This window comes from Psammomys obesus, unplaced genomic scaffold (genome assembly GCF_907164565.1).
Source record: "Psammomys obesus unplaced genomic scaffold, mPsaObe1.curated_primary_1811, whole genome shotgun sequence".
Classification (NCBI taxonomy): Eukaryota; Metazoa; Chordata; class Mammalia; order Rodentia; family Muridae; genus Psammomys; species Psammomys obesus.
Window position 1 is genome coordinate 3,946 of NW_026595992.1, and position 25,386 is coordinate 29,331.

At 47.8% G+C, this 25,386-nt stretch overlaps 1 protein-coding gene and 1 long non-coding RNA gene across 2 annotated transcripts in view; one reads left to right on the forward strand and one right to left on the reverse strand.

Moving 5' to 3' along the window:
• Positions 1-642: 642 nt before the first annotated feature.
• On the forward strand, positions 643-1,562 carry LOC129686654 (uncharacterized). The gene is made up of 3 exons (XR_008721681.1): positions 643-692; positions 878-909; positions 1,035-1,562. It is a non-coding gene; the product is annotated as an uncharacterized LOC129686654 (long non-coding RNA).
• A 140-nt stretch (positions 1,563-1,702) lies between these two features.
• Positions 1,703-25,386, reverse strand: part of Zcwpw1 (zinc finger CW-type and PWWP domain containing 1) — a 29,197-nt gene continuing 5,513 nt past the window's right edge. Inside the window, exons 2-17 of the mRNA XM_055620653.1 lie at positions 24,661-24,713; positions 23,382-23,629; positions 22,066-22,144; positions 20,668-20,758; positions 20,137-20,294; positions 19,368-19,490; positions 8,647-8,763; positions 8,056-8,176; positions 7,384-7,459; positions 7,030-7,134; positions 5,431-5,514; positions 4,898-4,964; positions 4,517-4,608; positions 3,483-3,543; positions 2,977-3,108; positions 1,703-2,143 (exon numbers count right to left, since the gene is read on the reverse strand). Of these exons, the coding sequence (XP_055476628.1) occupies positions 1,833-2,143; positions 2,977-3,108; positions 3,483-3,543; positions 4,517-4,608; positions 4,898-4,964; positions 5,431-5,514; positions 7,030-7,134; positions 7,384-7,459; positions 8,056-8,176; positions 8,647-8,763; positions 19,368-19,490; positions 20,137-20,294; positions 20,668-20,758; positions 22,066-22,144; positions 23,382-23,629; positions 24,661-24,685 (1,890 nt within the window). The 5' untranslated portion in view covers positions 24,686-24,713 and the 3' untranslated portion in view covers positions 1,703-1,832. The remainder of the gene's footprint in view (positions 2,144-2,976; positions 3,109-3,482; positions 3,544-4,516; positions 4,609-4,897; positions 4,965-5,430; positions 5,515-7,029; positions 7,135-7,383; positions 7,460-8,055; positions 8,177-8,646; positions 8,764-19,367; positions 19,491-20,136; positions 20,295-20,667; positions 20,759-22,065; positions 22,145-23,381; positions 23,630-24,660; positions 24,714-25,386) is intronic.

Below are 25,386 nucleotides of genomic sequence, written 5' to 3' on the forward strand. Positions count from 1 at the left end.
GCGTGGGTATGAGTGAGTGTGACTCGGCACGCATGTGGAAGATGGACAACTTCCGGGAGCTGGCCTTTCCTTCTTCCTATGGTCCTCGGGATGAAACCCTGTTGTCAGTCTCCCCGGCAAGGCCCCGCCCTCTAAGCGGCTTCCCCAGGCCCAGCCTGGTGTTCCTGCTGTGACAGGGGCTCGCCCTGGTCTGGAACTCACCAAGTAGAGCAGACTGCGCACCAGGAGCCCCGTCTCTACCTCCTGAGTACCGGGGTTACTAACATGCACCACCACACCCGGCTCTGTGTGCCCGTGTTGGAGAGGTCGACCTCATGTCTCCCTCAGTGGCTCTCCATCCTATTCCGTGTTCCTGCATGTGTGCTGTGTGTATGCACTGTGTGGAAGCCAGAGGTTTCCGTTGTGACTCTCCTCCGTCTCCCACCTTCATTTCTTTGGAGGCGGGGTCTCTCCCCGAATCTGGGCCTACATGGCTGACCACTCCAGGGACTCACCTGCCAGGCTCTGCTTCCCCACCGTCCAGCTGCACGTGGTGCGGGAATCTGAGCTCGGGGCCTCCCGCTTAGGGACAAGGACTTCACTGACCGAGCCTCCCACACCCTTCCTGTCCACCTCTGACGTGCTGCCCCTCTTGCTCCTCCGCAGGGAACTGTTCGCACACACTGAGAACCGCGAGACAGATGGACATGAAGGTAAACCCTGCCAGCTCCCTCTCTGCCCTTGGCTCTGCCGCCTTCTCCCAAGAGCCCTCACTTACAGACACACCCCTCAGCATTTGCCCCTTCCCCCTTCCCCCTGTCCCCCCTGGAGCTCCCAGCACCCGTCTACCTTCCTGTCACACGGCCTGCCTTCAGCATTTCGCGTCCTTTCTCTCTAGAGCAACACACAGAACCCCGAGAGAACCCCAAGGTAAGCAACTCGGACTCAGGCCTGAGGAAAGCCGCAGGGACGGAGGGGGGCTGGAGGGGCAGAGGCCTGTGGGCTGGGCGGACAGCACACTGCAGGGGCTGCCCTCTGCCCTCTCGTCTCCCCAGGAGAACATCGTGTATGCCTCCATCGCGCTCGCGAGACCAGCCTCCCCGGGAACTGCCCCCTGCCCGCCCGTCCACGCGCAGCCCCAGGAGGAGACTGTGTACTCCACCGTGAAGGCCAAATGAGCCGGGTCACACACTCAGGGTCACCTTGGCCTTGCTGGGAAGACTCACGCTCCCCTGATAGCCACGGCCGGGGACCGAAACTCACGGGCGCACACTCTGGCCTCAGAGAAACCGAGAAACTCCCAGTTCCCTTTTCCAGCTTCCTAGGCCTTTCTCACAGAAATAAACAGACCCACAGAATTGGCCTACATGACTCTACCAGAGGACTGATGTCACCTCAGCTTCCGGCCACTAACAAGCCCCCACTGTCACTCTTCCCTATTGGCCCTCGGCAGGGGACTCCCCACAGGCTGGTGTCCAGTCCACACGCTGTGCTCCCACTGCTTCCCACGTCCACCGCACAGACACCAGCCGGACCCCAGACCGAAGACACGCAACTAACAGCATGTGCTCAGTGTCCCCGCAAGCCACATGGCTCCTAGGAAGTGCAGCAGCCAGGACTGGAGCCCGGCCTTGTTTCTCCGGAGTGTCCCCCCCCCCGACCCTGGCTTCCTACACTGTCCCAGAAGGCTGTCACCGTGGGGACAGGAAAGAAAGCTCAGCAGTAACCCAGAGACCGCTTTATTAACACAGGCTGCACAGGACTGGACCCACGGAGCAGGTCCACAGCCCCTACCCTGACCGGCTGCTCCAGAACTGCGCCCCTGCCGCAGACAGCAGCAGGAGGACCAACAGCTACTCCTCAAACAGCGCAGCCAGCGACTCCTCTGAGCTGCCCCGGGGCAGCTCCCCTCCCTCGTCCGGCTCGCCAATGTCTTCCAGGAGCTGCTCCAGGTCCAGGTCGCTGGAACCATCATCTTCCGGGAGGAAACTTGCTGCCTCCTGTGTCAGGGGCACGTGGCACCCAGGTCCTTCCTTTCTCAATGGAGAAACCCCATGCCGAGCTGCTGGGATAGGGCACTTGGACACAATTTTGACTTCTTTCTCCTCAGATAAGTTGGTGGCTGGGGCCTTGTTTTCAGGAGCTTTGAATTTCTTCTTAGGGCCTGAAGGGAACAAGGGACAAAGTTGAGAGTCAGCCTATCCTGACTTTTTACAAGCCAGTTTCTGAATTCTTGTGTTTAAAGCATCTGAAGGGATAATCTTAATACGAATATGGGCTTTTAAGTCACACTTGGATTCTAGCCTGTGTCAGCTATATATTCAGTGTGGGTCTTGAACAAATTTGAAACTTTCTGAGCCTTAGTAAATTTGCATCTGAAATGTCAAAGCGGCTGAAAAGATGGCTCAGCAGCTAAAAGCAGTTGCTGCTCTTACAGAACACTGGGTTTCGATTCCTACGTTCACATAGTAGCTCACAGCCATCTGTAACTCCGACTGCAGAAGACGACACCCTCTTCTGGCCACCAGGCCTACATGGTCCACTGATGTACAGGCAAAACACCCATCCATCCACTGTACCACTAATGTTCTCTACCATTTGGCTTATCTTTGGATCGTATCAAATCAGTAACAATTAAGTCTGTTTGTTTACTTACTCATTTTGAGAGAGGGCCTCACTCTACAGCTCTGGCTGGCCTAGTCTCACTATGTAGACCAGGCTGGCCTGAAGCTCGGAGAGCTGCCTGCCTTTGCCTATTGAGTGCTGGGATTAAAGGCCTTCCACACCATAACTGGCCACAATTAAGTTTAGAAAGTATATTTTACATTCAACCTGAGGCCTGGAACTCATACCATAAAGAAGGCCAGCCTCAACTCCATAATCCTCCAACCTCAACACAAAAGCATCAAGAGTTGTACATTTGTTCAGAAATGACCCAGGGAGGGAGGTGCGGACAAGGACCTCCTTCCCCGCAGCCTTTGCATCTTGGAGGCTTACCTGGACTGTCCAGGTCTGAACTCGCCTGTGCCTCCTTCCCTCTCAACATGGGCACAGGAGGCTCTGGGGCTTCACTGCTGGGAGACTTCTTCACAGGCTTTTTTGGAGTCCCATCTCCTCTTCCTGCTGGATCTGCCCAATCCCAGTCCCCAAGCATAAAGAAACTTTGTTGACAGCTACACAAGGCAGATAGTTGCCACACATTTAGCTTCTGCCTTCTTCCACATCAACTGGTTCCCTCAGTGGCTTCCAATTCCAGCCATTTTGACATCGCTGCTCCAGGGTCTCCTCCTCCCTATGGTTCTCCAAGAAATCAGCCTTGGTGACCAAGCTGAACCCTACACCTTCAACCCAGGACTTTGGGAACAAGAACAGGGTGCCATGACTTCCTCCCTAGCATCACCCTGGCCTGTTCTCTCAGATCCTAGAAATGAGATTCATTCCGGCTCAGCTCCCTGTCAACACTTACTGTCTGCTTCTCCCCTCTTTCCAGCTGTCTTACTTACCTCTTGACTTGGTTTTTTTGGTCTGTATTTTAGCTGGCTTGGGTCTAGGCAAAGTTGGATCCTTCAATAGTGAAAGAAGAGAAAAAGACAAATCACAAAACTCTAAAATCCAGGGAGGCAGCTTAGTCATGTGATTCCCATGCAAATGTGAGGAACTGAGTTCAATCTCCAGAACCCACATAAAAATCTTGGTGTGACAGGGCACACTTGTGATCCCAGCACGGGGGTCGTGAAAAGAGGTGCATCCTTGGGGCTTGTCAGCCAGCCTACCTGAACGGACATGCTCCAGACTTATCTCAAGAAACCTGGCACCTGAGGATGACCTCTGGCCTCCACATGCATTCGCACACACATTCACCAGCGCCCGTGTGTGCTTTTTAGGAGAGGGGGTGGTGGAAAACAATGGGGGGCATCAGAAAGTTAAATTAGGTTTGACTGCAGCTTGATGCGGTCTCTCCCGTAGCAGGAGAGAAAATAGGCATCACCTTCCCATCCTGTTTAGCATCACTCACAGAAAGAAGCTGGGGAGGTAAATCTGAGACTATGAGATGGCTCCATGGCTCCAAGCCGACAACCTGAGTTCAGCTAGAGGGATCCACAGGATGGAAAAAGAGAACAAATTCCCTCCACATGTTCTCTGACATGCGCTCCCACCCCCAATTACATAATAATTTCTTTTTACAAAAAAAAAAAAAAAAAGTAAACTGAAAGAGAAAGTGAAAACGATGTCAATGTGATGCTAAGAAAATTGGTGACACTTGAAGTTTCCACACGGGGAAAGGAGTGGAAAAACCAACTAGGGGTTCCCTGAAATTACATGAAGACTCAAAGAAACAGCATACACTGAGACTGCAGTCAAGAAGGAACTTCCTAAGGAGCTGAGACAGGCCCACAGTGAAGAAGGAAAGCCTCCCTCCCTGGAGAGCCTAAGGGCTGAGCCAGCCAGTCCCTGGAGGCTGGCTGGTTGACAGGATCCCTACAGGGACCCCCGAAAAGTCCCAGAGTTTTCTCTAAGCCAGTGTTTGGAGCTTTACTTCCTTCTCTTCTTTCTCCTCCTCCTCCTCTGAGTCCCTCTGGTCTTCCTCCAGACAAAACTCAGGGCTGTTGGACTCACTGAGCCTCAGATCTAGAAGAGGGAAAGGAAGGAAGATTGTGTCCAAGACACATTTGGTGAACTGGAGCCGATCTCAGGAGCTGCATCTTCTGAGCCCGCCCTCTGCACCCGGGGATAGTTCCCAGGTAAGCATGGCCCACTGGCCACTACTCATGCCCACCCTTTCCTAGGCTCTCCTCACCCTTATGCCTGTGTCACGGTCACAAGAGCTCCCACTAGAGAATCTGGAATGGGCCAGATGGTGCAGGCTTGGGTCCTGGGGCAGGGGGCCTCCCAACTCTGGCCCCTATTCTCCTCCTACCTTGCCCTTCTTCACTGATGTCAGCTCTGCTGTATCGACTCCAGAAACCAAACAAGTTAACCCGCTCCTGGGGAACCAAGAAATAACAGTGTCACCCTTTCCCTCCCAGGCACAGCTTTACCCTGTCTCCTAGATTTTAGTTATGACAAAAATCTACATTCATTTTCCAAACCATTATCACTTTAAATATCACATTAGCTCTATCTGAACCATTAATGGAGATTAGTTATAATCTCTTTTCTAGTTTATTCATGATGGAACCAGTGACTAGGAAAGAGAGATCCACAAGTCACTCTCTACCCCACCTCTGCTACTTCCAAAGGAATTTGAGGGGAAAACTGTGTTTGGGCTGAGAGAAGACCCAGCTGCCCAAGGGCAGGGAGAAGGGTGGGTGCTTTAGGCATCATGAAACCAGGCCAGCAAGGAAAGGAAGCGCTCTGAGAGCTGCAGTGGGGAAGGCGCCCTGCAGTAAGGCAGCAGGTGTGCTCTCCTATGGACTGAACGGGACCCACAAGTGAGCTGAGCACCCCCACCTGAACGTTGATCTGTTCTGCCTTGTGAGCCATCGTTATGGCTGCCTCCAGTTTCTGGTTGTACTCCTTGTTCCTGCCTTTTTTCTAAAACAGAAAAAATAGAGTTAATGATAAATATGTCTTTGTTTTTTTTTTTTTTTTAGACAGGGTTTCTCTGTGTATCTCTGGCTGTCCTGGACTCACTTTGTAGATCAGGATAGCCTCAAAATCACAGAGATACACCTGCCTCCCTGAGTGCTGGGTTTACAGACATGAGCCACCATGCCGGCAATAAATATGCCTTTAAAAATAGTCAAAATAAAAACTTTCAATAATTTTTTACTTAGTCGGTATGGATATGGAGAGATGGCTCAGCATTTAGGCACTGCTCTTCCAGAGGACCCGAGTTCAGTTCTCAGCATCCACACCAGGCCTCACTACCATTTAAACTCCAGCTTTAGGAGCTGAAGTTTTGGGCCTCTATAGGAACCTGCATGCACATGCTCAGACCCACAATTAAAAATAAGTCTTTTTAAAGAAAAACCAATTGATAATATTAGAAACATGACCTCAACATACCATTACCCCCAGACATACATACATGCATATGCATATATATATATATATATATATATATATATATATATATATATATTTTTTTTTTTTTTTTTTTTTTTTGAGACAGGAGTGAACACTGTAGCTCAGTCTAGTCTGGCACCCACTTGAGCCTATTGGCCTCAAACTCAGAGCAATCCTCCTGCCTCCGCTTCCTGAGTGCTGAATCACATATGTGAATCATCACAGACTTAGACATTATCTTAGCTACAGGTTCTTCAGTTCCTGGTACTGACTCGGTGGTCTGTTCTTAATCTTTGGGGCTCAGAAACAGCACTCTCCTTCCCAGTAAAGCTCTGATATATGCCCTCACCACAGCGAATCATATGGGAAGCGAAAAGAAAGAAGGAAGTTGAGGTGGTTCCACTTTGCAGCTTCTCAAAGGCCCCACTAAGCGCAGCAGTTCAACACTCGCAGCTCGGGTGAACAGAAGGCACATAACAGACATTTCTCCACAATTCCAAAGTCCACCTCGTTGCCTGTGGAACCTCTGCTCACTTTAAAGCTCGCTAAATCCAAATGATTATAGGGAGGGGGTACAATTTAGCTAACCACATGCTTCTCAACTAGGGAAGACTCTCCCAGAAGACAGCATTTGGGGACAATTTCTTGGCTGTCACAACTAAAAGAGTGTGAGACAGACACTGGGTAGAAGATGCTGCAGTGCCCTGGGGCGCTGCTAAGAACTGTGTGCCATAACAACCTCCACAACAAAGGACTGAGATGCCCACAGTGCTGAGACTGAGAAGCCCTGGGTTAACCTGGGCTGCAACTCCTGAACTGATTCAGAACATGGTGTGGTGTTGCTCACCTTGAAAGCCCAGGTTTTAGGAGGTTGGAGGCAGAAGGATCAGAAGTTCAAGATCACCCTTAACTCCATAGTGAGCTCCAGGCCACACTCAGATATATAAGACCCTCTCCCAGAAAAAGAGCAAGCAAGCAAACAAAAACTCGCAAAAAGGAACCTGTTCCATGTATCTCAACGGATGCCCAAAGTTTGCTCACCACTCTGGCTAGCTCCAGGGACAGCTCCTGGAAGTTCTTCAGCATGCTCACTGGGATCCATGCACGAGAAACCGCTTCTCCAAAAAATGTCACATGGTACTTAGACTGCAAAAACAATGGTTTTGTTTGGGTTCCTGCCCTTCTCTCTGTTCTTCCCTTGTCAGAAATGCTAGAGAAAGGCAGGAGGATTCACAGGAAGATGCTGGAGCTCCCTGAACCCTGGCTCACATACCCAGCTCACCCTGCTCCTCCTCTACTCTGTCACTCTAGTTAAGCATCTTCTGCTGGCTGCGTCTATCTTTAAGCATGTGAGGGTGGATGTGCTGCTTCTTGGGCCAGAACCAGGAAACTCACCGGCAGAGAATCAAGATGAGAAGCAAAAAGAAAGTACTCCCCCAGGTCAGGGTCAGATTCTACCATGCCTGGCCACCTGGGAAGAGGGTAGGATGGGAGAGAAGGGGTTACCATCAGAACATAGCCTGATCATCATGCGCACATGGAAAGCAGCAACAGCTAAACCCCGCTAGTCCCCACTGGTCCCTACCAAACGACTGGCATGACTTCCAGCAGTACAAAACGGGGCTCGGGCGCCCTCTCAAACGCAGGGACAGAAAACAGGCTGGCCTGCTCGCCCTTCCCTTTACTTCGCCTGCCTCCCACATCTCAACATCTTAAAGTGCCTTGAGGCGGGGCTTGGTGGCATGTGCCTCACAAACCAGGCACTAGGGAAGCTTAGTGCAAGGGCAGTACTGTCTCAGAAACAAAGCAGAACAAAAACAAGAGATTGCTTTAGGTCCTTCTCCCTCTTCTTCCCTCATAGCATCCCAGACCCATTTTCCCAGAGACCCTACCTTTCCTCTGAAACCTAGTCTTCAAAGCCTTCCAGCTCAGCCCTCATCTTCTCCCTCACTAATGCTCTTCCTAACGAAGGTACCAGCTCTGCAACAAGTGATTGCCATATCCTTTCCTCCCTGCAGGACTCTAGCCCCCAAGTTCAGGACAGGTGTCCTCTGCGTGGCGCCCTACCAGGGGTAGCCATACTGCTTGGCCCAGACGATGGACCCTGGAATGTAGGAGGCATAGGCCACATCACTCTCATGGCCTGTCCAGGTCTCCTCGGGAATGTCACAGCGATTATAGTTCAGGTCTGCCAGAAGGAAGCAAAGCAGAAACAGGAGGCTCAAAGGGTGAAACTGGGATGCAGGCCCCAGAGAGGGCGAAGGGAAGGGCACAGGCTGCAGGTGGGGAGAACAGACCCCCACAGAGGAAATGCAGCTGGAGCCAAGAGGAGTGCTGCCTCCACCATCAGAGCTCCGGAACACCCGCTCAATCCCCGTGCGGCTCTGCCCCCTTGTGGAGCAGTGCAGCGTCGGTTCTCTGAGACCGTTCTCGCCTGTGAAATCAGTGTTGGGGACTACAGGGTCAGAGTCTTCCCCAGCCCGCCCCAAACCTTCCAGAATGGGTGCTAAGCTCACTGGGTCTTTCTCAGTTGCCTTTCCCAGCACGACACAGACCCCTCAACGCCAGCGACATCTAAGTTGTTCCTAACTGAAAGGAGACATGCAGGGTAGGAGGAACAATAAAAACTAGGAGAATGGCCCCTCCATTGCTTGCTACCTGGATTCTGGTCACAAGACCAGTTATCTGGGAGAACTGAGGGATCAATGTTTCCACGAAGCTGCCTCCACTTCTCACACTTTGGAAAGGAACACTGGACCCAGATGAGACAGTGGCCTGTGACAGGAGACAAAAACATGCTCTTCCTTCTTCAATCCAGGTTTCCCTCCGGCCCCTGAATCGTATCTCAAAGCCTGCACAGTAACTCTTGAGTTATAAACTGCAGAGTGAAGGCTCGGGGTGCACAAAGACTTGCTGAGTTCAGCCTAACTTGGTGACAGAGCTGACCCTGGAACTCAAGCCCTCCGTCCTGATCTCTCAGCCAAGCACAGTGATGCTTCCTGCGCTGATAACATCGAGAAGGTTGCCTTAGCTCCGCAGTGCAGAGCATGCACCACTTTTCCAGGGTTTAGTTCCCAGCTCCCACAGGGGACAGCTCACAAATGCCTTCACTTCGGCTTCAGGGATCTGACGCTCTCTTCCGATAGGCAGTTTGCTCATGTGCACAACCCACCTTTGACACACACAGACACAAAATGAAAAGTTGGAGGGGGGCATGCTAAAGGTTGCCTTAGGGCTGTGAGTGTATCACGGTGTTCTGAGAATACTTTCTTAACTTCTGTAAAGCCCCAGGAGCCCTCTATTATCACAAAGAAACACAAAGCTTGGGGCTAGGAGACTGCTTTCCTTGAGAGCAGGAGGGATTAAATCCACACACTACCCACCTCAAAATGCTGGGCATAGCTCTGTCTCCCCTGGCACTGGGAGACAGAGTTAGGGGGATGGCTAGGGCTCAGTAGCTAACCAGCCTAGCCTAGGTTGGTGAGTTCCAGGCCAGTAAGAGACCCTGTTTCTCTCTCTCTCACCAAAAACAAACAAACAAACAAACAAAAAGGGTGGATGGTGCCTGAGGGGGCCTCTGGCCTGCATCTTTCTGGGTCTGAGTCTCTGACATTGCACTGGTACTCTCTAAATACCACCCTGCATCTTTCTGGGTCTGAGTCTCTGACATTGCACTGGTACTCTCTAAATACCACCCTGCATCTTTTGTGCACATGTTCGTAATTCTTATCCAAAAATCTCAATGGATTTATCTTTCTGCTATCAAATTACAAGTGTAAGCTGGAAGGGCTGAGGCTGTCTCAGTGATTAAGAGCAAAGCAGACACTACTGGCAAAGAGGCCCTGGGTTCAGTTCCTAGCACCCTCACAGAGCACCTCACAACTGCACCCCAGGGGATCCTGCTTCTTCATCTGGCCTCAAAGGAACTGCATTCATGCACACGAATCTACATACAAAACACATGCATACACATAATTAAAAATAAAATAAATCTTTAAAAATTACACAGTTGCCGGGTATGGTGGTACACACCTTTAATCCCAGCACTCGGGAAGGCAGAGGCAGGAGGATCTCTTTGAGTTCCAGACCATCCTGGTCTACAGAGTGAGTCCAGGACAGCCAAGGATACACAGAGAAACCCTGTCTCAAAAACAAACAACAAACAAAAAACCAACAAAGTTGACTCCTTTAGAACCAACGCCCTGAGCCCATCCTCTTCAAGATGCAGGTCTAGGTCTGTCCAGCATTCTTCTTGTAACCATTTACTGAGGGCCCCACTCAAAGCCAAGGGCCAGGACTTCCTCTTACCCATTACTTTTCAAATCTCCACTTCTGTCTCAATGCTAAACTTTTCCACTCTGTTCTTTGAAACATCACAGGCTGGAGAAACACTATTGACACATCATCAACCTCTTCTGTGAACTCATCTCCTTTTGTGTGTGTGCTCCAGTGTGTGCCTACACACGTCAGAGGTTAGTAGCCAGCATTGTCCTCATTATGTTCCATCTTACTGCTTTTCTGTGTGATTTAGAGGTTGTGTGTGTGTGTGTGTGTGTGTGTGTGTGTGTGCGCGCACGCACGAATGCACACACAAGCACATGGTCTGTTTAAGAGAGACAATATTTCACTGTGTAGCTGGCTGGTCTCAAACTCAGAATGGGTCTGCCTCTGCCTCCCAAGTGCTCAGACTAAGAGCATGCATCATCATACCTGGTAAGATTTTATCTTCATCTTTAATTATGTGTGCATGGGAGTGTGTGTGCATGGAGTGCAGTACTCACAGGAAAGACAGGGCACTGGACCCTCTAGAGCTGGGGTTAAGCTGAGCTGTGACACCTGATCTGGGTACAGGAGCTGAGCGGTGCTCATCGGGAGCAGTGAACCCTTTAGCCACTAAGCCAGCCTCTCTCCAGCCCTGTCCACCTCCTTTTTAAGGCAGGGTGTCTCTGAACCTGGAGCTCCCTCCAGCAGGGCCCTCCTGTCTCTGCTTCCTCAGCTCCGGGACTGTGAACACCCGTCACTGCACCTACCTTTTTCACTGGGGTTTTAACAAACTCAGATCCTCATACCTGTTTGTCATGTATGTGCTGAGCCATCTCCACAGCCCTCTACCTTCATTTTGCTACCTGGATGACCACTAACGACACTCCCCCAGGCAACCCCCCCCCTCTTAAGGGGAGTCTGTTCCTCCTCACACTTCTCAAGGCAGAAAGTAGGGCAAACATTATCTTTATTCCCACAGACACTGTGCCTCTCTGTCCTGCAGAAACTTTCTCCCAGGTGCACACCCTCAGGCACTATCTTGCCCTCTTGTCTCCCGTGTACAAATGGTTGCCTCCTACTCAGTATTTGCCTCTCCATTTCCAGCCTTCAGTTCAGAAGACCACATCAAAGGAATAGCTCCCAAGCACCCCATTTTGGTTTCTTGGCCCTTTCCTATACACCTCCTCTGGAACCTACTCCCACTCCTACATGGCCCGGTCAGAAAGCACATACACACCCCTCTGAGTCACATGTCCAAACGTCCTCTGACAGAAACATCCTGTCCTCTCCACTCACTTGCTGAGAGTCCTCAACTCTCACTCTGCCTCAGTCTCCAGCCCACCAGCCGGCCCCATCCACTCCAAGAACATGAGGATCTGGATTTGGATCTCCAGAATCCATGTAAAATCCAGGTGCAGACATGCACACCTTTAATCCCAGTGCTAGGAAGATAAAGACAGGATTCCTGAAATCCACTGACCAGCCAGGCTGGCTGAATCAGTGATTCCGGGTTCACTGAGAGACCTTATCTCAGAATGTAAGATGAAACGTGATTCCTGTAGGGTAGGAAGATCTCTAGCCTTTAGACAGACAGACACAGACACACACACACACACACACACACACACACACACACACACACACACACCTCTTGTAAATCTGCTTTGCTAAAATTTTACCGTCAAATTTTACCTTAAAACATTCAAATGAGGAAACGTACCTCACCCATTTCTAATGTCATCCCACTGGAATCATCACTCAGAAAAGGTGACTTTACATATGGATCCTTTCAAAACATCATATACTATGTATGGCTTATGTCTTAAGCATTTTTATCTAAAAACAAAAGAGTGGGGGTTGGAGAATTGATTTAGTGGTTAAGAGCATGTGCTGTTTTTCCAGAGGGTCTGGGTTCAATTCCCAGCACCCCCACATGATGGCTCACAACCATCTGTCTATCCAGTTAAAGGGGAGTTGACCTCTTCTGGTCTCTGTAGGCAGCAAGCATGCACACAACGCACGCAGGCAAAATACCCACACACATAAAATAAACTTGAAGACAGAACAAGAATCCTGGCTGGGCATGATGTATCCGCCAGAAGTAACCGTTACTGGGCCTGGGTCGAAGCTGGGCCTGGGGCAAAGCGTAGCCAGCAGAGTGTTTGCCTAGCACACATGAAGCCCTGAGTCCAGTCACAAGCACCTTGCTCTCGTGATTGTCTCGTGGCTCTCTTCCCAGCACTCAGGAGGCAGGAGGGTCAGGAGCACAAGGGCATCCTCAGCTCTATAGTGAGTTCAAGGCCAGCCTGGCTACATGAGATCCTGTCTTTTGAAACACAGCAAAAACTAAAACTAACCAACCAATCAAACAAACAAACAAAAAACCCACTGTCCCTAATAATCTGGTATTTATAGAGGTGACCTAGCAAAACTGACAAAAGAGCTGGAGAGAGGCCGGAAGCCACAAAAGCTAAAACATATCAATAAAATAAATGGTTTCTTGTGAAAGTGACAGCATTCCATAAGGAAATGGGTAGAAAGAAGTCATCCTAATGGTATAAAAATGGAAATTTCACTAGAAGGTTGTTTGACGGCTCAGGGATCACTGTGGAAGAAGGAACAAAGATAGGGTAAGAGCCAGGGGCAGTGGATGACGACAAGGAAACTGTCTCCCAGACACTGAAGAGGAGCTGAACACGTGACTTCACAGCAGTTTGACAACATGCACAAGACCTTTCCAAGCTCAAGCCAGACAAAAATGCCAGCATGGAGAGGTGGACACCAAGTCCCACCCCTAGCCAAGTCCTGAGAGCTGCTGGGGAAGGAGAGTTGGCGAGAGAGGATAAGCAGCTCATCATACTTGACAATTTAAAAAGTGAGAGAACAAATGGCTTTGGGGGTGGATCTGCAAGGAGTTGAGGGAGACTGAATATGATAAAAGTATACTACAAATTCTCTATGAGCTAACAAAGAGAAGAAACCCTGTTTGAGGCTGTGTGCGTGGCTGTGTGATGGTGGAGACTGATGTGACCAGCGTACACACAGCATTCCTGAAAGGCGAGCTTCCTGTCCCCTGCGATACCTCACTCTCCTGCCTCCTCCCATCCTCCTGGCAGCTTCTTTCTCTGTTTCCTTTGCTCTGTTCTTTTTTTTTTTTTTTTTTTTTTTCTCCATCCAGAATCAAAAAGTACCAAAGTTCAGTAAAGGTGTTTCTCTCCTCACAGCACACCTTCCCCTAAGCCCGCCCATCCATCCCTGTAGTCCTGAGACCTATTTCTCACATCTGACAACACAGCTGTGCCCTTGGGCCTCTGCTGTGAATGAAGTGACACTCTGCTCTTTGACACCTGCGTGGTGGCATTGATTAGGTTCTGTGGTGCTGAGGACTGATCCCAGGACCATGTGCACATTGAGCACACGCTCCACCACTGACCTCCTCCCAGCCCTGACTCTCTATTTGCAGGTCTCACACACATCCTGAATTTAATGCACCCGAATGAAAATGTCTATCTCCCAGAGGCTTCTTCTACTCCACTTCCGTTTCCTGTGACGCAAATGGCTACGCCAGAGGCCAACCTCTTTTGATACTTTCCTCTCACACTCCACCAATCATTAGCTAGTTCTTATGATTTCGTTTCTAAACTACAAAGAAATACACTTCTACCTCTGCTCTCCCCATCCTGACCCACGCCCTCTTGGACCCCTGAGGTCCCTATGGCGGAGAACCAAGTCTACATTCGAGTGCTCAGTTATTAGAGTCTGGTCTCCATACCCCACTCTCTGACCAGCCACTGAAGGGCCTTCTAACACTGATCTGAAGAGGTCATTCACCTGGACACAGCCCGCCAGTGTCTTCTCATTGCCCTCAGATAAAATTCTCACTATGTGGCGCTTTCCTCTCAAAGACTTTATTTTTACTGTTGTTTGGGGAGAGGGATTCGAGACAGGGTTTCTTCGTGTAGCCCTCCCTGGCTGTCCTAGAACTTGCTCTATAGATTGGCCTTAAACTGACAGAGATCCACCTGCCTCTGTCTCCGGAGCGCTGGGATTAAAGTACTACCACCCAGCCCTCAAAGATTTTATTCAGCTTGTATTTATATGTCTGTGTCTATGTATGTATCTGTGTTTACACATGAGTACATGTGCCCATGGAGGCAAGAAGAGGGCATCAGATCCCCTACTAGAATCACATGGCTGTAGGCCACCTGACCTGGGTATCGAGATTCTGACAGGGTCTCTGCAAGGGCTGAGCCATCTCTGTAGTCAACGGTATTTTTTTTTTAATTGAGCTACTGCCTGTTTCCTTCCATTTTCCCGAAGCCACTCCTGAACCTCCTACCCCCACCTCCGGATCGCACTGGCTTTCAGTACCCACATCTTATCTTACCTAAAACTTTCTCCTACCCTCCGCTTAGATAACTTCTAGTTGGTTTTCAGGTTTTAGCTGAAACATAATTTCATTAAGAATGCATTTTCTGCCTGGCCTAAAGTTACTAAGAGCCCCACTGTTTCCTTACATGATGTTGTCCATCACCACATTTATTACAAATTTTATCCCTTTCTACTTCCTATGCCAGGAGGGATCGCTTCTCCATGGAACTTTAAGAAAGAGGGCTAGAGAAATGGCTCAGTGGTTAACAGCACTGTCTGCTCTTCCTAAAGGTCTTGAGTTCAATTCCCAGCACCCACACAGTGGCTCACAAGCATCTATAATGGGATCTGCTGCCCTCTTCTGCAGGTGTACATGCAGACAGAGCACTCAGACTTAAAAAGAAACAATAGGAATGGTTCACTTATAAACTTCTTAGTTCTCCTCTTAAGAAATAACCGGGGCCTGGAGAGATGGCTCAGAGGTTAAGAGCACTGGCTGATCTTCCAGAGATCCCAAGTTCAAGTCCCAGCAACCACATGGCAGCTCACAACCATCTATAATGAGATCTAATGTCCTCTTCTGGCGTGCAGGCACACATGCAGGCAGAACGCTGGGTACATAATAAATAAATCTTTAAAAAAAAAAAAGAATCTATTCTCTCCCTCTGTCCTGCCACCTCATTAGGACCATGGAAACTCTCAGGAATCTAAGAGAGTGGCCCTAGCTGAGACTCCTCGCAATGGAAAATACGGAACTGAAAACAGCCATCCCCTGTAACCAGGTAAGACTTCCAATGGAGGGATTGGGGCACCAGCCAGCCAGGAAACCTTAGACCCACAATTTATCCTGTCTACCAGATGTGCAGGGGTAATTGAGGAAACTGAGGGAAAGGCCAACCAGTGACTGACCCAATTTAAGACCCAGGCCAGGAGTGAGCCCATCCCCCACACTACTACTACTATTCTGTTATACTTGAAGACAGGAGGCTAGCATATCAGTCATCAGAGAGGCTTCACCATGCAACTGATGGGAACTGATGCGGAGACCCATAACCAAACATTAGGTGGGGCATGGGAAGTTCCGTGGAAGACGGGGAGGAGTGCAGGAGCCATAGAGGTCAAGAACACCACAAGAAAACTTACAGGATCAACTATCGTGGCCCCAGAGGGGCTCATAGACTTAACTTCTAACCAGAGAGCATATATGGGACAGAACAGGGCCTGTGCACGTATGTAACAGATGTGCAGATGGATCTTCATGTGGGGCTCCTAAAGTGAGCAGGGGCTATCTCTGACTACATTGCCTGCCTTGAATCTCTTTCCCTAACTGGGCTGCCATGTCTGGCCTCAGTAGAAGATGGGCCTAGCCTTACTGCAACTTGATATGCCAAGGCTAGCTGATATCCATGGGAGGCTGCCCTTTTCAGAGGAGAAAGGGATGGAGGGAGGGAGGAGAAGAGGTAAAAAGGAAGGTCCAGGAGGGGAGGAGGGAAGAGGAAGCTGCAAGTGGCCCGGGGCTGGTGAGACAGCTCAGTGGGTAAGGGAACCTGCCCCCGAGCCTGGTATCTGGTCCCTGAGACCCATATGGTGGAAAACAAGAACCAGCTCTTGCAAGCTGTCCTGTGACTTCCGTATATGTCCAGAGCATGTGCAGTTAATTTAAAACTCTGGGCACAGTGGCAGATATCTGCAAGCAGCCCTGGGGCGGTGGGGACAGGCGAATTCCAGGGCTCACTGGCCAGCCTAAGCCGACTTGTGAGGCTAAGGAGAGCCTCTATCTCAAAAAAAAAAAAAAAAAGACATATAGTTCCTGAGGAATAGCTGGGGTTGTCTTTTTACTGACCTGTACATACATGAACAAATACAACATGAACACACATGTGTACACACACACCAAGAAAAATTAAACTAGGTACATACATACCCATCATCAGGCACTAGCTGAATATTTATTCCACTAGTTCTTATACTAATGTTCTAGGTTGTTGTTTATTTTTGAGACACAGTCTCAGTAGGCATCTTTGGCTGATCTGGAGCTCACTACGTAGACCAGGCTGGCTTTGAACTCACAGAGATCCACCTGCCTCTGCCTCCTAAGTGCTGAAATGAAAGGCGTGTGCCATCACACCCAGCTTCTGGGGTTTTTAATGAGTATTTTCATTTGGGGTTTTTTTTATGTATGAGCCTGTTTTCTTCCAAATTATTACTTAATTTTCATTTTTAAGCCTACTGATACATTGTGTGATCGATTTTATTTTTATAACCAAATTTCACAAGGTCATCTTCACTATTTGACACATGTGTTATGTACCACACTAAACTGCAGTTTCTATGAAGGAATGGCTATCACATTGATTCATCATTTTTAATTTTTTTTCTTTTCTTCTCTTTTCTTTTTTCCAAGACAGGGCTTCTCTGTATAGCCCAGGCTGTCCTGAAACTTGATTTGTAAACCAGGATGGCCTTGAAACTCAGTGATTCACCTGCCTCTGCCTCCCAAGTGCTGAGATTACAGACGTGTGCCACGGTGCCCATCCTGCTTTACCATTTCTTTTTCTTTGTTATTTTATCTTTGTGCGTGTGGATGTGGGTACATGCATGCTACGGCATGTATGCAGATGCAGGCATGTGCATACCGCAGCATGTGTGTGGACGTCAGAAGACAATTTCAGGTATTGGTCCATGCTTTGACAGTCTCTCATATACACCAGGCTAAGTGGCTATTAAGCCTAGAGATCCTGTCTCCACCTCCTATCTTGATGTCGGGAGCCTTCATTACACATGTGTATGCTATTGCATCCAGGTCTATGTGAGATCCAGGGATCTGAACGCAGATTTTCAAACTTGCTTGGAAAGTATTTTATCCACTGATCCATCTCTGCAGTCCTTGTTCATCAATTCCTACACCTGTATCTGGCACATCCTATAAGGCACTTGTAACTGCTTAAGGAGGTAAAATGATTCAGCAGCAGACTGCATGGTTAGCATATATAAGGCCTTGGGTTTGATCTCAAACACATACACAGAGACACACACACAGACACACACGAAGACACACCAACAGAAGAAAGGACTTTGTATGTAATCTACTTCATTGCGAATACCTTCACTCCACCAGAGACTAAGGTGCTCGGTTTCCAGATGAAGAACAATTGTCTGGCTCTCTTCCCTGCCCTCTCCCCACCCTCTCTGTACTATAAAGGCGTTTCCTTCGACATGTAAATACACCCAAGTGTCTGCCTTCTGTGTGGAGGCATTTCTCTTATTTGCCCATGTATTACTGCTTTCTTGTTTCTCTGCATTTCATTGCTGTGGTGTTGAAAAGCAGACCCAAGGCTTTGTGCATGCTCTACCACTGACCCACCTATTTCCAGGTCTTTTACAAGAAAGTTATAAACCTGACATGGCAGCACATGCCTGTAATCCCAAGAATCAGGAGTTCAAGGTCATCCTCAACTACATGGTGAATTCAAGGCTAACCTGGGCTAGATGAAACACAGTCTCAAAAAAAGGGGATATAAAAAGAAAAAACAGCCAGGTGTGGTGTTTTACACCTGTAATCCCAGCACTCAGGAAAGCAGGTGGATCACTGTGAGTTGAAGGCCAGCCTGATCTACAAAGAGTCCAGGACAGCCAGGGGAGGGAGGGAAGGAGGGAGGGGGGAAGGGGAGAAGGAGGAAGGGAAGGAGGAAAGGAAGGAGGGAAGGAAGGAGGGAAGAAGGGAGGGAAGGAGGGAGGGAGGGAGGGAAGGAAGGAAGGAGAAAGAGAAGAATCATACTTCACTCACATTTATCTCCTATTTTCCCCTCTTACTTTTCAGATCTAAATTAATGGTGGTGGTGGTGGCGTGTGCGTGTACATGCCTGTACATGCATGTGGAGGCTACAGGTCAATGCTGGCTTTCTATTTTAATTGCTTGTCCACTTTTGAAGCGTGGTCTCTCACTGAACCTGACATGACTGATTTGCGTGCTGTGCCAGGGAGTCCCAGGGAATCTCAGGTCTCACCTCTCCAAGAGTAGGACTACAGGAGTTCACCATTATGTGGGTGTTTCTTATTTGGGTGCCAGAGATCTGTCCCTGGCCCCCACACTTACACAGCAAGCACTCTAACGACGAAGCCATCTTAGCGCCAACAGTCACCTTAACCAACCCATACAGCAGCCATCACTAAGACCCTGATAGCTTACTAACTATGATGTCCCTGAACATTTCAGGTCTTCATCCTCTGACTTCTCTGCGGTTGCAGGTTTTCTGTTTGTTTGTTTGGGTTTTTTTGAAACAGGGTTTCTCTGTGTGGCCCTGGCTGTCTTGGACTTACTCTGTAGACCAGGCTGGCCTTAAACTCACAGAGATCCGCCTGCCTCCGCCTCCCAGAGTGCTGGGATTGCAGCTGTGCACCACTGAGCCTCACTTGTGGTCACTTTTGGCATGACTGAGTACGCCCTCTTTCACGAAACCCTCCTGCCTGACACTGCTTTCCTCCCTTCTCCTAATGGTTCTACTAGCTTCTGGGACACAGCACAGTGTTTCCTGGACACCATCTAAATCACCAGGTGCAGACTGTGGACTGTGAGAACAAACAGCCAAGCAGATGAAGTCTTTCTATCTCTTCCTCTCTCCATATCTTGTACGAAGCAACTGTGGAAGACAAACTACAGGCTTTGTGGTTTCCATTAACATCCTAAGCACATCTCCTCCATCTTGAGTTTTCCGGCCAAGTTTCTCCACACTAGCTGAGCTCACCAAAACCACCTTCCTCTTCTTTCTGCTGGCCCTTGAGCTGAGAATGATCCTGAATCATTGTCTTCTGTTTGTCTTTCAGAGTGCACTCATGTCCATCTTGGATTTTCTCCATTTTCTCATTTTCTGGGAAAATAAAACAAAACATTGTGAAATGGGGAGTGTGAGAGTGTCTGCAGGCAATAAAACCCAGTGAAAGAATCAACATAAAGTTCCAAGCCTGGGGCAGAAAGGTCTTGGCCTGCCCACTACCCCTTTTTCTAATTTATTGAATAAGTACTTGAACCAGGCTTCAAAGGACGACTGACTTGGGCTGGCAAGATGACCATCCCCAGAAGCCACAGTGGAAGGAGAAATGACTCCCAAAAATCGTTCTCTGACTCCCACCCATACACCACTACATGCATAGGCCCTACATTAATAATAAATAACATTTAATTTATAAAGACTCTGGGAGGCAGAGGCAGGCAGATCGCTTTGAGTTCAAAGCCAGCCTGGTCTACAAAGTGAGTCCAGGACTACCAGGGCTACACAGAGAAACCCTGTCTCCAAAAAAAAAAAAAAATTAAAGAACCTGGGAGCTAGAGAGAGGACCCTAGTTTGGCTCACAGGGCCCACTTCTGGCAACTCACAACCACCTGGAACTCCAGCTCCAGGGAATCCAACATCCTCTTCTGCCTCCACACAGACCACAAATACACAGTATATGCTCACACAGACACACACACAAATAGAAAATAAATGCTTATGAAAGCCATATGATGATACTTACCAGCCTTCTTCTTTCTTTTGCTTAAACACAGTCTGTTACATTTCTTCTTGGAGGGTTCGGTAGCTGGCTGGCCTAGCTCAGATGTCCGTATCTCAGAGTCCACTTCCTCTTCTGGAGAAGATGCAGTCTCTGGAGTATCAGGTACTATTTCCTTCTCTCTGAAAATGATACTGTTTAAATAAGTTTTCAGGCAGACATTTGCCACGCCAATCCTTTGAAAAAGAACCCAGAGGTTAAAAGTAAAACAGGAATTCTAGACTCGAGTCAGGAGCTGTAGCACATACTTAGCATGCACTAGGAACTGAAATTAATCCCCAAAGACTTTGGGCCCAGGCCTCCTACAGTCTCCTGGGGCCATGTTATCCAACTGCTTTCCTGTTTCCTTCCCGACTCAAACAGGCATCTTTCCTGAGCTAAGAGAAATCAACACAAGTATAATGAATGACAAAATAAACAGAATGGAAGACGGGTCACCATTTACCAGTGTTATGTCCATTTGGTATTCCACCTGTCTCTCTGGAATAAACTTACCCATCAGCATTTTCATTATCAGTGGTAGAAGGAGCAATTCCGGGTTCTTTGTCTGATTTGGTAGGTATTGTGCGTTGGACACAGGAAGTCTCTGCAAAATTAAGGCCAGACCCTAGCCCTCCCAAAATCAAGTATTACAAACAGAGAAGAAACAAATGTATGACTAGAAGAGTCGACCTTTGGTATTTTGTCATATGATAAACCTAAAATCTTTCAATTCAGGAAACCAAAATCCAAATCTTTCTGCAAGCCTTTCCATATTGATCAGCCTCATTCCAAGGCAGCCAAATAATAATCTTATTGTGTACATATCCTATATTTTATCTTATTTTTCCTCAAACTCCTTTTTTTTTTTTTGAGACAAGGTTCTCCGTGTATCCTTGGCTGTCCTGGACTCACTCTGTAGACCAGGCTGGCTTCAAACCCAGAGATCCGCCTGCATCTGCCAAAGCACTGGGATTCAGGCCTGTACTACCAAGTCTAGCTCTTAAACTCCCTTTAAGAAAAGAAGAACACCTACAAATAGCTACGTTCTCCTTAGTCACTTGACCTTATAGAAAAGGCCCCTGACCCGACACAGCAGCCCTTTTTATTCTAAAGGATCAAACCAGGGGCTGGGGAAATAGCCCAGTCAATAAAGTGTTTGTCTTACAAGTATGGGAATCTAGTTCAATCCCTGTAACCCACGTAAAATCAAAACAAAACAAATTAAGTGTGCTGGCATGTACGTGTAAACCCAGCACCGAAGATACTGAGACTCCTAGCAGCCTAGATGAGAGGAATTGGTTGAGCTCCAGGCTAGTGAGTGACACTGACTCAAAAAGCAAGCTAGAGCCTGAGGAATGGCAACTGAGGTTGACTCCTGGCCTCAGGCCATACAAGCAGACGTGTGCGTCTGTACCTGTACACAGGCACCTGCAAACACGAGCACAGACACACAGGAGCCTGAAGAGCGCAGCACTTCAACAGACACACTAAATAGTCATAGACCAAATCCATAAAAAGAAGCAAAGCCATATTAAAAATATACAAGACTTAGACCAGTGAGGTGGCCCAGCAGGTAGGGGCACTTGAACCTAGCCTGAAAACCTGCATTCAGTCCCCATGCTCCACACGGTAGAAGGAGAAGAGCAATGTCTACAAGCTGTCCTCTCACTGAACACAAAATTCAGGTGAGGCTACGTTGAGTCTGAGGTCAGTATCATCTACTTTTCTAAAAGTCTTCCACTTTTCTCTAACATGGTTTAGCTACAGGCCTTGATAGGAGATTAAATATTTCAAGTATCATTTACTATTTTCTCAGGAAGAGGGGAGAGGAAGACGCTGCCGACTTGTACTACCCCTTGGATGACAGTCGCTCTGCCTAACGAGGCCTTTTCCCGTCACACCACGCCATACCCAAGCACTCCTGCAGGGGCTTCTGCAGCACAGTCTGGAAGATCTCCTCAAATTCTGCATTGGTAAGAGTTGTTTTTTCCTGCAGAGACAAGGATGAGGAAGGAAAACTGTTTGTCTTTTCAAAGTTTCTCTCTTCTGAGAGAGAAGTCAGGGAAGCCTTGTTTACACAAAGCAGTAAATGAGCAAAAGTACAGGTACAGAGTCACCAGGGTTCCATAAGCGTCACCCAGAGCCCCTGGGGGTAGAGGCGGTGAAAAGGGAACTGCTGCTCTCATCTTTATCCACCTTATCCCATTATTACTAAATGCTTCATCAAACCATTTGGGGCCTGGTGCAGTGATGTGCGCCTGTAATCCCAGTACTCAGGAGGCAAAGGCAGGCAGAGCTCTGTGAGTTCGAGGCCAGCCTGGTCTATGAAGAGAGTCGAGGACAGCCAAGGCTACACAGAGAAACCCTGTCTCAAAAAAACAAATGTATGTATACATGTATATATGTAAGTATATATGTATGTATATATTTGTATTGTGGCATGGTGGCATACATCTGCAATCTCAACACTAAGGAGACAAAGGCAGAAGAATCAGGAATTCAAGGCCACCGTTAGCTACATAGCAAGTTCATGGCCAGTGGGCTACATGGGACTTCTCCTCAACCAACTAAAAACATGTTGGCTTCTTTCATAAGAAACTTAAAAAAAATTAATGAATAAAATACTGAAAAAGCTGTGTATGATGGCTTACATCTTATTTTCAACACCTGTGAAGCTGAGACAGATCTGCCATTAGTTCCAGGCCAGCATAGAGCTACAAAGTAAGATCCAAGCCAGCCTTCACTATCAAGATTCTGTCTTAAACCAAGTGTTTTGTTTTTGTTTTTGAAAGTAAGCTAAACTGTGGTTGCAGAGGATGCCTGCAGCCCCACCTGTTCAGGAAGGAAGCCGTGGGGAACTGCAGTTCCAGTACCGGCCTGGGAAATGGAGAAAGACCTGTCTCAAAATCAAAAACAACCAAAAAAGGGTGTGCTGGTGCAAGCAGATCTCTGTGAGTTCCAGGCCAGCACTGTCTACACAGGAAGTTCTAGGCCATTCAGGGCTAAAATATTATAGGAATGAAATTATAGCTCAGTAGCAAGATGCTTGCCTACTAAGCATGGGATCTTGGGTTCATTCCTCAGTAACATCCCCTAAATGCACACACACACACACACACACACACACACACACACAATCCCCAACACAAAAAGATTCTGTTATCAGACTTATCCAAGAAACAGAGTAGGAGGGACCATCCTCTGAGATCCATCAGTATGAGTCATACCTTTCCTTTCTTCTCTGCAGGCTTGTCATGAGCCTTTCGCTTTTTCTCCCGGCCCCTGCCTGGACCATTCTCTGTGGCTGCCTTCTGCTCCTTCTTCTCTAAGCTGGCGTTGAGCTGGCTGGGCTTGGCCTCTACCTCTGGAGACCTGGCCCCCGGGGGGTCGTCCTTCCATGGCTTAGGCTGAGGTTTCACGCTATGTGACTTTTGTGTAGGTGGAGCAAAGGCTTTCTTTGTTCCCTTTTCATGTTCTAAAGAAATTTCAATTGAAGTTTAGGAAAGCCAGTGTCTAACAGAGATTACTGAACACTGCCCGTGGCGCAGTCAAGTTGGAATTGGATGGAAGGAACTGTTAACAAACCCAGATCTCTCGGGCCCTCTCTGAATGCTCCATTCTACCAGCCCTGAGGTTATTTTAAAGCAGTTTGGAGTGAGAAATTTGTAATTTGACAAGATTAGTTCTAACATATCCCAGGCTTGTTACCACTAATTCAAAATGATTGATACAAGCATGTAGGATGGTGAATTATTCATGTGTGAATTCTTTTTTTTTTAAATAGGCTCATTTTAACTTTGTGAAAATAAGCTTTAAAAAATATATTAAATGTTTAGAAATTACTCAAGGCTTAGTCTTTAAAAAAAAAAAATCTAGTTTTCACTGATCAAAATGCATACAGGAACAGCTCCAAACTAAACAAACTACAATAAAATCCTCAAGGCCTATCTGATGCCATCTCCTCTATAAAAATTATACTGATCCCACCAGGTGTAAGCGATAATCTATTTTTTCCAAGCACCTGTAACACTTTGTACTTCTCTAGTGGCATTCAGCATAGCTAACTTCACATTATTAATACTTAAATGTATTTTTTCTCCCTGTGAATTCATAATTCTTTGAGCATGGCTTTTTTTAAAGACTCATTTAGTCATTTGTTTTTATTCATGTGAATCTGTGTGACTTTTGCGCACGAAGGTTTGGCCCACAGAGGCCAAAGGGCATCTAATCCTCTGGAGCTAGAGTTACAGGCAGTTGTGAGCCTCCTGATGTGGGTGCTGGGAGGCAACCTGGATCTTCTGGAAGAGCAGCAAGTGCTCTTAACCACTGAGCCGCCTCTCTAGGACTGTTTCTGAACCATCTTTATTTTGCTCAATACAACTGGCAGCATGGTAATTTGCATAAAGCAAACAGAAAACATGAGCAGAATTCTCCTTTGAAGACGAGAATGAACAGAAGGGAAAGGGGAGAAAGGTATGAAGTGAACTTCTCTCCTCCTTGCCTCACCTCCGTTACTCTGTACCATCGCCATCACTCAGTTCAGTTCAGTTTCTTCACCTCTGTTAAAAGAAAGCAGTGTGTTGTTACTTTGGTTAAACATAATTTAAACTTTCTTTTCTCCATGTCTTCTTGGATTTAAATTTCTTTGTCTGGGACCCTAGACAATACTTCTGCCATCTTCACTCCATTTCTACCATGCATCAGGTCTGACTACAGGCCTGGGCAGACAGGCAACTGTTGCTTAAAAATAAGCAACAATCTTTATTTTTGTTTGTGTGGCACTGAGGCTCTAACTTGGGCCTCTGTACATGCTAGCCAGGCAAACATTTTACCGCTGAGCTACATCCCCAGCCCTTTTTCATGTAAGACAGGGTCTCTGTAAGTTGCCAGAGCTGGCAACTTTTATAATTTCTTTTATAGTAGTTGAACTCACTCTGTAACCCAGGACAAGCTTTGAACTTGTAATCCTCCTAGCTTCTGTCACCAAATTAACTGGGATTACAGGTCTGACACATAGACCTCAGTATTTTGAATACCTAGACTTATGCTTGACATGAGACAGGCTAGCAGTGACGGATTAGATGGACACAGAAGCAGCAGTGACGGAAGCACAGAAAGTATTGGAACCGTGGTAGTAGGGCATGGTTAGTGCTGGGAGTTAAAGAGGGACCTCCTCATTTCACAAAGTTCCCCAAATACTTAGGAAACAAGTCATTTGGCAATTCTCCCAAA